This window comes from Chroicocephalus ridibundus, chromosome 5, assembly GCF_963924245.1.
Source record: "Chroicocephalus ridibundus chromosome 5, bChrRid1.1, whole genome shotgun sequence".
Lineage (NCBI taxonomy): Eukaryota > Metazoa > Chordata > Aves > Charadriiformes > Laridae > Chroicocephalus > Chroicocephalus ridibundus.
The window spans coordinates 7,286,367-7,299,061 of record NC_086288.1 but is presented as its reverse complement, the minus strand read 5'-3'; the positions used below and the strand labels follow the sequence as shown (position 1 = coordinate 7,299,061).

Genomic DNA, 12,695 nt, shown 5'->3' with positions numbered 1-12,695 from the left:
TTTGTATTGTCTTAAAACCTCATTTCCATTTTCCTTAGGTGACAGAGTTTCCCAGATTTGTTTTAAGCTGTTTCCCTAGATCTTAAGTTATTTTCAACTTAACGGTACTAAAGGATGTGTTAAAGGTTGAATTGGATGTAACAGGCCTTAAATATTTATGGGCTTTGTATTTATTACACATCATAGGCCTCCTATACACACGTGCCAGCATCTCCATTTAATGATAAGCATTATCAACATTCAGACAGAAAGAGTTTAGACCTACCTCAACTTAATAAATCCAAACATATACGTTTCTTTCTGTTTTAAAGGGGTTTTAGACTATTATGCAAGGAAGACAAATGTCATATTGCTAAGTTGGGGAGTTTATCTACTACAATAGAGTCACTGAATACCACATTAGGAGAGGTCATTCTTAAACGCAGTTGGCCATAAATTAAGCAACACAATTACCAGGAAATTCTAATAGTTTGGCAAGAATAGTCCGCATCGCACTTACGTAAATATACTTAAGCTTGCATGTAAATGCCAGTCCTTCTCGAAAACAGGCAGTTGTGATGCCTTAATCATGTAAGTAAATTCAAAGTTAACTCTGGGATGAGTTAAAACAGAACAAAAAATCAGCCATTAGCATTGAAATTCACTTTCACCACTGTATTGTTATATTCGTTGTCTACATTTTGAGCTGTAATTTCATATTAGAAGATAGCAGCTGCTGACAGGCAAACTTCAGCATAGTACTTTGTCCTTCCGAAGCCCGTCCTGCTGCTCATTCCCTGGAGAGCTCTCTCAGGCTTTCTCTCCGCTATCCTTGCAGTCAGAGCTCAGCAAGCAAGCTGGAAGTCGGTCAGAAGAATTTTCCTGCATGCAGCTTACACTGCAGAAACGCCCGTGTTAACCTTCTCGATGACCCTCACACGCACCTGGGCACAGCAGAGTAAGCTTCCCAGCTATGTTATTTCTATTACGCTTTGTCCAAGCGTTTACTAATTTGGGAAAGCCAGGCCAGCGCTGGCAGAAGTAGAGGAATGCCTGTTCTGGGTAGCCACCAGGTCCGCAGACACCTGCCTGGCAACAATCCCTGTCCTGCACGGCTGGCATCACGCCCCTTTCCCTACTCGGGATTAGCATGTCATTTGTCTGCGCATCGGCTCTTCCCACCCAGGATCTCTGGGCAGCTGTCAGTGGCTCTTCCCACCCAGGAGGCAGATTGCTCCGCTGCTGGGCTATCTAATGATAGGCACTTGCAGTTGGCAAGCTGTTGGAATCCCACAACGCAACTATAATAAGCACAGGGCATGACTAAACCTGAAGCGCTGTCTACTTTTCCAGTGGCATCAAGCCATAACCCATATGTGATCAAGAATTTTCAAAAAAATGTGACCCACATCCTCTTTCAATTCCTTACCCCTCTACCAGCAGCATCTCGTCACCCGCACAGCTCCCTCTAGCCAGCAGCCCAAGCGGCTTTGGGAAGCTGTGTTGTACAGCACGGATGTCCTCCTTGCTGGGACGAGGAGACAGAACTGCGTGGCCCATGACCAGTGTATCACAGAATTGCCTGGGTTGGAAGGGACCTTTCAAATCATCGAGTCCAACCGTCAACCTAACGCTGACAAAACCCACCACTAAAGCACGTCCCTCAGCGCCACATCTGCCCATCTTTTAAATACCTCCAGGGATGGCGACGCCACCACTTCCCCGGGCAGCCTGTTCCAACGCTTGACAACCCTTTCCGTGAAGACATTTTTCCTAACATCCATCCTAAACCTCCCCTGGCGCAACTTGAGGCCGTTTCATCATGCCGCGCTCTGGCTGAGAAGGGAAAGGAGCAGGGCAAGGAAAGCAGGTTTACTTTCTCACTGTTATCTTTCATGCTTTCACTAAACCTGAGACAACTTGAAATTCCGTTACTAGAAGCCACGGTGAGCTCATTGCTGGATAGCTGATCCCGCCCCAACGTGAACTCAGCATTTCTGCTTGGCTGAGCAGAACCTTTATTATCCTGCTGCCACTCCGAACACACCGTATTTCAAACTCGTTCCCACAGCAATTTTAAGGCGCTCTCTCCCAGTTAGCCTCCCTGGCTTTCTTTGCAAGGTCACAGAAGGCATCGTGACAAGAACACACGCGGCCAAAGTTTCTCATTCGAGAGTGGAGGAAACAAAACTAGTCGATAAGTAACAAAACAATAGTGCTCGTACCATTAAGCACTGCTCTCTCGTACAGGAATAAGTCATTTTTTGTCCAAACTCCACCAGACAGACAGAATAGCTGGCAGCATACTCTAAAAAAAACATAAAAAGAGTGACACCTTGCACCCTCTAATCATTTACTTGGAGCTATATTATCAGCCCTCTGGCTATCGCTAGTTTCTAATAACTTTCCTAAACCTTTGCACAGACATGAACAGGAAAGCTTCGAGTAGTCAGCCAGGAATTTTGAACGAGGAATGCCAGGACTGGGAGCTAAAAAGGCAGAGTTAGCTCTTCCCTGAATGCCAGAGGGCAAAACAGCCACATGTGACATCCTCAACAGCTTTTGCCGAGAAAACAAAGCGCTGGAAGCAGAACTGCATGTGAAACACTCCATCTCAGGCCACGAGCTAGCCCCACATTCCTACAGGGAATGCTTAACCCTCCGTCTTCTCAGCTTCCACAAACACTCTTTGGAGTCAAGGAGTTTTGCAAATTGTTAGCCCAAACTGGCGGACACAAAATAAAAAGAAGAGGCAAGCCAGTCCTTACACAAATGCATTCTCCAACTGGATTTTACAATCCAGAGGTCACAACAGTCAGTATCCCAAAGCTTCGCACAAAGCGCGTATGTAGGCATACGTACACAGATACACACGCTGTTTGTGACAACAGCAACAAAATGACGGAAGAAATAGTTCCTTTCTGAAGTCACACGCAGTTTATTAAAACTGGATTTTGGAAGCAGTCCAATTCCAAGCTCTTCCTCTGAAAGAGCTCCATGCTTTAAACACATAGTGTCATAAACACTACTTCACTTTGAACTCCTGACTAGGCAGGCAACTAGCAATGGCCCTATTTTAAACGCATGGTAAAAGGCAGATAAAGTGACATAAAGACGGACTGTTTAAGTTCAAGGAAGCCCAAAGGTCAAGTCAGAGAATACACTTCAATTGCCTTATTTTAATTTTAAACATCGACAGGTTTTGAAGGAGTGACTTTCCCTTCTTCACTTCCAGAAAGAAAAAGACAGACGCTTTAAGCCATCTTGGATTGTGCGCGTGAAAGCAACGGTACTCAAAAACACTAATCATATTAAAAACCCCCTCTTGACCAACATCTTTGTCACAACACTCGAGCAAACTAAAGTTTGAAAACCTTCTGCTAAAAAGCACTTTCCTTCAGGACATGGCTTTCAACCATCACCCAGAGCCAAACAGAATCCCATGGTCATCTTAGTTTGAACCCTCACTCCATGCAATCCCTGATCCCAACAGTGTCTGCCTCAGATCTGAGGTTCAGACTCGGCAATTCTGCTCCAAGGCCAACAGCAAGAATGATGTCTGACCATGCAAGCCTTCTCAGAGCACGGTACTGCGTTTCTCTGAAATGCTTGTTTCAACCTCAGTAACTCCACAAGCTGTACACACACGTAGCTTTTCTTCTGGACTTATTACTCTTTACCTCTGGAAAAGTCTGTGTGCAGACTCGCCCCTGCGGCGCACGGATACACATCCTCACTCCTGTCCTCTGGGATAAACTGTCTTCCTAAAACAACTTCTGACTTTTCCTTCCTTTTTTAACTCTTCATCGCTCTTTTGATTTTCAAGCAAGCAGCTTATTTGAAATAAAAATTTACAACTTGGCGAAAGCTCAGAGGCATCGGTTTAGACCAAGTCCTTACCTGCTACCTTTCAGACTTGGGATTTTTATGTGGTGGCGCTGACTTGTTTGCTCGCCATTCTATACCCTTGATGAATACGGTCTCCCAGACGCCCACAACTAGCCGCGCTGCTTTAACTTCCCCTTCTTGACCAGGAGGCAGAAGTTTCTCTTAAGAAGATATAACATTATTACATATTACACATCACCACCACGCTTCTCAGTCTTGAAGGCCAGAGCCTTACCTTTTAAAAAGATCGGTTTGCTAGCGGAACTCCTTAACGGTACAGGTAAAGCCTCTCAAGTAACCAGTTTTTATGCTGGCCAACCACTAGACAACAGCACCATCCAGCGGCCCCTTCTTCAGCCAACGCGTTCAAGAGCTAGGAATTAATTCCGAGTGCCTCTCCAAGGGGTACGCACCTTGCGAGGCGCCCTCAGAAATACCAAGGTACTTCAGTTCCCTCAGTTTCCATCATTCAGGTTGTCTCCCCGAGAGCGTGGGGCTTCATTTCCAAAGGGGACAAACCGCAACCACACAAATAACCACAAACGACAGTCATTCCTGAAACTTTAGGAGTCTTTTGTTTTCAGACAGCATTGAGATTGCTTTCCAGAGATACCCCTTGCATAGTCTCCTGTGGCTGGGACCTTCCAACCATTACTTAATGCATTCTAACATAAAGCTCCTATATCTAAGAGCTGGCGCGCTTCCTCGGCAGCCTCCATGCAAGAGTTTTGGAGAGAGAACTGCATATGAGCCTGTGACAGTGGCGTTTCCTCTTCTTTGGGAAAAACAACCAGGAATAGTCAGGCAACGTAGTCAAACGCTTGTGAGACACCTGCCATTGCATACCAATATGACCCGTTATTGAACAAGGTGTAAACAAAACGTTTTGGGGAAAAAGACTATCATTTAAGTGAAGCTACACATTATTAGTTGTTTATATAAAAAAAAACAATCACGCAGCGTCAGGCATCTCCTCATATTGTGTGATTCCACAGCTCCAAGTTTTATAGAATCCAGCACCGGCTGACAAAGAACCTAAGCCCACGTTAAAACGCGCATTCCTAGCAACTGGAAACTAAGTTAAGAAAACAATTTCTAACAGTTCTGAGAGGTCAGCTGCTCCCTGCATCATTGAAGGCCACTGGTCTGAAACCTCTCAGTGACCAAGGGAGCTTCCACATTAGTTAAAAGCTAAAGGACACCGGACACCTCAAATATCGAATTGAGAACTTAACAACAGAAGATCTTAACAACTCTCATCTCAAGACAGACAGAGGGACAGCACGCTAATTTTCAGATGACACTCCTAATGTCTGTGGTATAGACTGTTCCTTTTTTAGTGTGGGACAGTACTATCCTTTGAGATCACTCTTGTTTGGGCATCCGTTCAATTGCTTGGCAGCTGGGACCAAAAATCTAGGGAGTCTGTATCCAAGCTTTGGTCATTCGTCAGCTGTTTGGATCACAGCTAGCATTAAAGCACATCCTATCATAGTAGGAAGGCACATTTTAAACAGCAGCATGACTTTCCGAGCTGTCACTGGTTCTACCTCACTATGTCATCTCAGGAGACCGCGTAAGCTTAAGCAGAAGCAGTCTGTTTCCTGGACTTTTTTGTTCCAAAGCTTGGACTTCCTCAGTGGTACACCTCCTTTCTCCATGAGGCGAGTTTCATTTGAGGTCATCCGGTCCTCTCCCTAGCAAAGCCACACATTGTTTTTTTCAAAATAGTAATTCCAGCATGCTTATGCTGCTCTACTTTCTACAATTTCCTTAGGACAAAGGGTTATCGCTCTGGTCTTTCCATGGGTGATGTAACAACATGCTGAAGGAAGATCACTGTTAGACTAAATTCCTCCCAGGTGCCTTATAATTACAAGGCAACAGTCACAGGGCTGCAGCAATGAAAGAAGAGAGGTTAGCTCTAGTTATCTGAGCCAAAAGACAATTAAAAAAAAAAAAGAAAAAAAATCAAATGGCAGTTGTGTAAAAAGCAGGAATAAACACTGTACACCCTTGTTACGGAAAGAACTGGCATGATCTCATCTCAAAAGGGATTTGGGGGCTTAATTGCCTCTGCGACCAATTCAAACACTCAAAATCCCTGAGCCTGTGAAGGTAAGTGCAGATTTAATAATAAAATGTTCTTTTACCTACAAGAAAGCCTGTTTTAAAAGTCAACTGTAATTAAATGCTAAAACCTTTTGTAACAGTAGCACAGACACAGTGTCCCATTGTTAACGCTACCTTTTAAACTCTGCAGGGGCCAGTTTTCCTTTTTCTTCTGTGGCATTATCCAGGCACGGAGCAACCCCAGAGTCTAATCCCTCTTTCCTTTAGGTTCACAGGACTGCTGAGGTTCTTCCCACAAGATATTTTCCCACCGGTCGACAACCCAGGGCACACTCGCTCAGCCCACAGCCAAATCCCAAAGGCACTGGAGAATATCTGTTTACCTTAACCTTTTTCCTCTCTTCCCGTCATATAACCGCAAGCTAGAAGCTCCCGACCAAAATATTAAGTCATTTGTACAGCTAAAGCATACATTGGTTGTGAATTGGTCAGAAAGAAACGACCACAGCCGTCGCTGTGGGCTTCCTCCGTTACCTTGGATGCATTTCTGCTCTTTCTTTGTACTTCTGGAGTAAGTCCCCTTTCAGCTTTACAGCAGCATACGCCGGAGGATTGCAAGAGTCTCAGAGACTGCCAGCCACACCAGGAACTGTACAGGTACCTATGACAAATACAAGAGATTATTTATCTTGTGCTCAGAGGCCTCTGAAAGGGCCCAGGGCCAAACTGCAGCAAATAAAAATTAAAAAAAAAAAAAAAAAAGGACTGTTAGTTGCCAGGTGAAACAGTCAGCAGCCTGGCTGAGCCAGGCTTCACCTTAAAACTCTTTGCAATTAGCTGTGCAGCCCCTGGGGCTCTGCTGGAGGTGGATTCCCATCAGGACACCAGACCAGCTTATTATCACAGAGCAACAAGAAGTTTTTTTTCCCCTCTCTGCGGCCGAGACAAGCAACTGTGGGACTTGATGAAGGCAGTTAAGATTGTTATTTTATCACAAGAATTGGGCTTCTGCCCCCCTCTCATACAGCAAACACCACGCACACAGAGACCCCATTTCTTCACAAGTAGAAAAAGGAGGAAAGACTCTCAAGGAGATGGATGAAATCAGGTGGGTTGTGCCACTACAACTTCAAGAACGACCAGGGAGACCAAGGCTATTTTGGCCATCATTGAAGCATCAGATTAGCCAGTCTATTCCTAATCCACACTCACTGGTGAAAGGAAGAAGTAAAAGCAAAAGACATGGCCTAAAGCCGCAGTAGCCAACTGGAACAATAAAACCCCACAACATACATGTGCGCACCCAAAACTGCTTAACCTGTGGCCAAATCTGGGAAATCCAGAAGCACCAAGGACAATTTCAGGAGGGTCAGTACATCAGTATGGGATTGATTTTCATGAGTTAGGCTGAAAGCACCACCCAGGGCACACTCCGACAGCCCTTCCCCACAACAGCTCAGGTCTCCAAGGTGACAGAGAGCAAGAACATCCCATCACCCATCCCTGCCATCCTCACCAAACAAGACTTGGCTGGAAGGCCCAGTTGGCTGAGTATCTCAAATGCTTGCTCAAGGCGAGCCCACCAACCAACCCCAAGAGCTATCTTCTGGTTTAGGAGTTACTGCCAGGCTTCCCAATCTCACTGCCTTACTCCAGCTCCCTCTCCGAAAGACGAGTTTCCCGACTCCCCCCAGCTACGCACAACACCGGGGCCAGCTGCCCGGCGAGCTCCAGGTACCCTGCGTTCTTCCCTGGTCTACGCATGAAGCCTCACAGCATAGAGAGCAGGGGAGAAGAGGGGGATGTGAGCATTTAACTGTTATTGCAGGGTCTTCTTTGAACCAAAAAGACAGCACTTGAACCTCAAAGAGTGCCCTCTCTGAGCCAACAAGATATGTCACTGTAGCTCACCAGCGATTAAGAACGGAAAGCACATGGCAGCACTACCATGGAAACGAGCAGAAAACAGTCTGGCATTTGAAAAACCTCAAGATTTCTGTCTTCGGTTCAGACTGACCAAACAGGAACCTGCAGATCCAGCCTTTTTATCTTGGAGCAACGCAGCTCCAGAGCTTGATACTCGGTTCACACCACAAGCGAATCAGGTCATTTGTAGACCAAAGAGTGCGGGGCAGTTGAAAAAAGCCCAGGGCACAAACGACACCCTCACAGTTGGCATATTTGATGTTCTTGCAATACGCTGAGCACTTTCGAGGCTTTCAACTCAGGAGGCCTGCAGTAAACAGTTTAGCTTGCTTTCTGTTTTTCCTTTTCACTTTGTGATACCTCAAACTCAGTTTGATAAACCCCAAAGCTCTCAACAGCCCCAGGATGACTCTAACTCTATGACCTGGGTGTACAGCCATGTTTTTGCTACTATGCTGGCTACCTAATTACCTCCCTTCCAAAACCATACAGTGAAACTGTCTCTACACATCACCTTTTTTCTTGCCAGAGTGCCGGCAGAGCGGAGGGGTATATATGCCTCAGCACTGGGACACCCATTGGTTCTCAGTCATCCGGACGGACAGGAGTTGGCCAGGCTTCTATACAGAAAACCTTCAGAGAATCCTTCTCCATAAGAAAACCAAAACCCAGACCCCGTGTACTAAGAGATTACAGGAAAGGCGACCATGAGAGAGCAAAAACTGAAACCATAATTAGCTGTTATGATTGCCGAGCAGGAACTATGCTGTGTGTGGTTACAGAGCAATACTCCACGTTTGGAATCACTGAGTGACTACACACTGCGGCACATCTTCTCATGAACGCTACAATACCTAGAAGCTCCTTCTGAAAGTCCATGCAGAACGTGGCCAAATCCACCCGGGGCTTAAAAGGCACCGCTGGGCAGGAAGCATTTCTGAAAGCCCAAGCAAACTTCACCTTGTGCACTCAACACAGAAGCTGGGCTCCCTTGCAAATCTAAGCATCGCTACGAAAACAGACCAATAGTTTCCATAAAGAAGCGTGAAGCGAGTTAGGTGACATCCCTTGATGACAAAGGGGCACAGGATTAAGCCCAATCACACACAATCCTCGAGTAAAAGTAAAGAATAATCCTGGGCTGTGCCAGGTTAGGAGGTGGCAGAGACAGAAATGCAATGGAGCATGTTAACACAGGCTGCGTTTTTTGTCTACGACAGATAAGGAGAGTGCCAGAGGGCTCTCAGCAGGGAAGGAATACAGTTGGCTTTGAAAAGTTGTGAAATCTTTGCCTATTTCCAACCAGCTGCCTCAGTGATGGGAAAGGATGAGCAATTGTTCCTGGACTAGGAGGAAAAAAAAAATCATCAGCTTTCCCAAATGATTATGGAAAATAAACCCAACAATAAGTCATATAAAAACACGAGCTGCCCAACACACCTCAAATGACACAGTAAACTTGACGAGAACCTAGTGGAAGAGGGAAGCCCTTTTTGCTGCTTTCTAGCTGGTACCCAAACATCTAGTGGAGTTGATGGGGAGTTACTCCAGACCCGATCCCACCATTTTCATCTGTAGCAAGGAAAAGGAAGAAAAATATTCTTTGAGGAAGGGCTCAGTAAGTCTCTTGGCAGAGTCCCCCACTTGACACCACCAAATATAACCCCTTCGATCCCAGGCAGCCAAATTCCATGAAGATGTCAAGCAAAGCTGAGAAGTCATGTAAAAATAAGAAAATGCTGAAGGATTTGAAGGGCCATGAGGATGATCAGAGGGCTGGAGCACCTCTCCTATGAGGACAGAGTGAGAGAGTTGGGGTTGTTCAGTCTGGAGAAAAGAAGGCTCCGAGGAGACCTTACAGTGGCCTTCCAGTATCTTAAGGGGGCCTACAAGAAAGCTGCTGAGGGACTTTTTAGGGTGTCAGGTAATGGTAGGACTAGAGGGAATGGATTAAAACTAGAGATGGGACGATTCAGACTGGGCGTTAGGAAGATGTTCTTCACTATGAGAGTGGTGAGACACTGAAACAGGTTGCCCAGAGAGGTGGTGGAAGCCCCGTCCCTGGAAGTTTTTAAGGCCGGGCTGGACGGGGCTCTGAGCAACCTCATCTTGTGGGAGGTGTCCCTGCCCACGGCAGGGGGGTTGGAACTAGATGATCTTTAAGGTCCCTTCCAGCCCTGACAATTCTATGATTCTATGATTCAGGAGGCCAGAATTGCAGAAAAAGATAACAAAGGCCACCTTTGTAATGAAAAAGACAAGGAAAAATTGAACTTTTTAACAGATACAATTCTGTGCAAATAGTAAATTCTGTGCTACAAGCATATGAGAAACGTTCACTTGAGACAATCCACATGAGGCTGAAATACTACTAGTGACTGTTTTGATGGAGCTTCTATCAAAAGAAATCCACAGTTCAGCAAAGCTGTTTTTAAGTTCTTAAATAACCTTTTAATGACTCTCTACTGCCTCTGAACTTGTTCTTTCAGCCACTTGAGAGACATCTATCTCGCTCACTCAGCATTCAGCCTTAAACAAACAAATAGATGAACACCAATAAACAATTTAATTAGAAAATATTGCTGCAAGTCACTGGAAACGGGGGTTGTGCAACATTATGCCAGGGGCAACGACCCATTTGTAACAGAAGGTAGGACAAGAGAGCAAATGAGAAATGGGGCTGGGGTGGAGATTTTCACCAGCCTCTAGAAAGACTCCCTGCTCTACGTGAATTCTAATCAAATCCATTCATTACAAGGAAGTCATAATGCCCTTGGCCTTTTCTTAGTAAGGTCTAACCACACCCAAATACCTACCGACAGACGACAAAGAGCTCTAGGGCAAAATGGATCTCTAAATACTACAGCAATGCCTATTTCAGAAACAAGAGCAATTTGCCTCCACGTTATTTACGTTTGCAGTACATTTTTCATCTTAGTATCTCAACAATACTGTTTTTACATTCCTAAAGTAATTTTTTTCCAAAAGCAGCAAGAGTCAGCCCAGTTCTGCCCCTCGTGACGTGACTCCCGCCGGAGCAGAATCTGCTTGGGGAGGGGGAAATCAGCTTTCTCACAGAGGTTTAGATACCTGCTCTCTTCAAGAAGCTGTGCTGTATGTTAGACACCTCAGTTCTCCATCTCCCATCAGTGACTCTTAAAAATAGAACGCTCTTATTCTCAATCGCAGCAGAATTAAAATACCAGGAAGGAAAAAAAAAAGAGAAAAACCACACAACTCCTATCCAAAGCACAACACAAGTACTTCAAACTGTACAAGTGTCCGAGCAAACCACACTCTAACCCCCTTCATTAAACATTTACAGAGAGCCCGTCTGCATATCTCAGGCAAACAAACCCAAGTTTGGAGTCAGTGTGTTTAGCTGGATTAGAGATCACTTTCCCTCGCCCCCCACCAAATTAAAGGCACGAAACAGAGGTAAGAGCGGCTCAAAAACGCTGTCAAGTTTGGGACCGAAAATGACTCTTTTCCAAGTCCTTTCTGAGCATGTTCTACCTGGGAGGTGCTACTAAAAAGCACACACAAACCCCCACACACACTAACCTGATGGGTTCCTCTTTGACAATACGCTACATGCCAGGGAAAAAAAACCAAGAGAAACCCCCATTCTCTTACAACACGTGCTTAACTAAGACCGAGTTCAAATAAAGTGCTTTGCCCAGACCTTTACACGGCAGCCAGGTCTATGCCGTGAGCTAATTGTCAATGCAGCTATACCTCGCTTTACACCAGCAAAGGGCTTGTAGGGTGAGTATCGCCGTTCCTGGTGAAAGCACACTCTCGCTACAAGAACTTACTCCAGTCTTCCCAGGCAAATCCTGCACCGCCAGAAAGCTCTTTTTAAGCAAAATAACCGTGCCAGCAGAAGACATGAGAGCAAATAGCCTGCCAGATTTATAATGGCCTTCTTCATTCTTTAACCTATGTTTATTTGGCAGCGAAAAAATATCAGTAGATCCCCTTCAAAACAGCTCTTATTCACTGACTCAATCAGGGGTGTAAGAGCCTGACCCTGCTACGGGAGCATCCGGCCCCCTTAAAACTGCTTCCTCCTACTCGCATTACCTTCTTGTGGCTGCACTGTCCCATCATCTCCAGTGTCTAGATATGGAATCGAGATGGCAGAGCATGACCAACTGCATCGCCCCTGCAGGCACAGAGCAAGTCTCCTTAACCCATCAGCACCATCCACAGGGAGCAAAACACACAACGCTCCCCTTGCGAAGTGGCCCGGCGCATACAAACCTTCTAGACGGCACACGGAGAAAAAAGGAAGGAGAAAGTTCCTCAAGGGATTTACTCTTCCATTTTCTTTCCTCCCACTGTTGCCCACTCAATTGTCTTGTGCGCAGGAGCCAGACCAGAGGTTTTGCTGCGTCACTGGGGAGACGGAACCCAGCACCCACCTGCTCCCTGAACGCTGAAGCTTTGGCAATGGCTCAAGGTAACAGAGCTTAGCGGCAGAGATCATTCCAGCTGCAGCAGCACCGGGATTACCTTAAACTGCACTCTCTCTCTTTTTCCTTCTATCGGGAACGGGATATAAACTTGATATATGGTAATAGCCCTTTCCACTTATTTATGTGGCACTTCCCACTTATTTCTGCAGTTGCCTTCTACAGAAAAGCAGGTCAATTTTTATCCTTCTCTTCTTTCGCAACAACAAAAAACCCTCACTGCTAAAGAGACCTTTCAGCATTGTACTTCCAAACCTGGAAGTAAAATTCCATCAATCCATTTCCTTCTAACATCTATAAACCTACTTGGTCCAGTCTCTGCTCGACGCATTCGCTCAGCACGTTACGGGA

General features: G+C 45.6%; 1 protein-coding gene across 3 annotated transcripts in view; it reads right to left on the bottom strand.

The window, feature by feature from the left end:
- Positions 1 to 6,599, bottom strand: part of SLC4A4 (solute carrier family 4 member 4) — a 207,645-nt gene extending 201,046 nt beyond the window's left edge. For 2 of the 3 annotated variants that reach the window (XM_063337113.1, XM_063337114.1), the window contains exon 1: positions 6,475 to 6,598. In XM_063337113.1, coding sequence (XP_063193183.1) covers positions 6,475 to 6,485 — 11 coding nt within the window. In that variant the 5' untranslated portion in view covers positions 6,486 to 6,598. Of the gene's footprint in view, positions 1 to 6,474 lie in introns of all 3 variants that reach the window. The other variant, XM_063337111.1, reaches the window with a different exon arrangement.
- Positions 6,600 to 12,695: the final 6,096 nt, after the last annotated feature.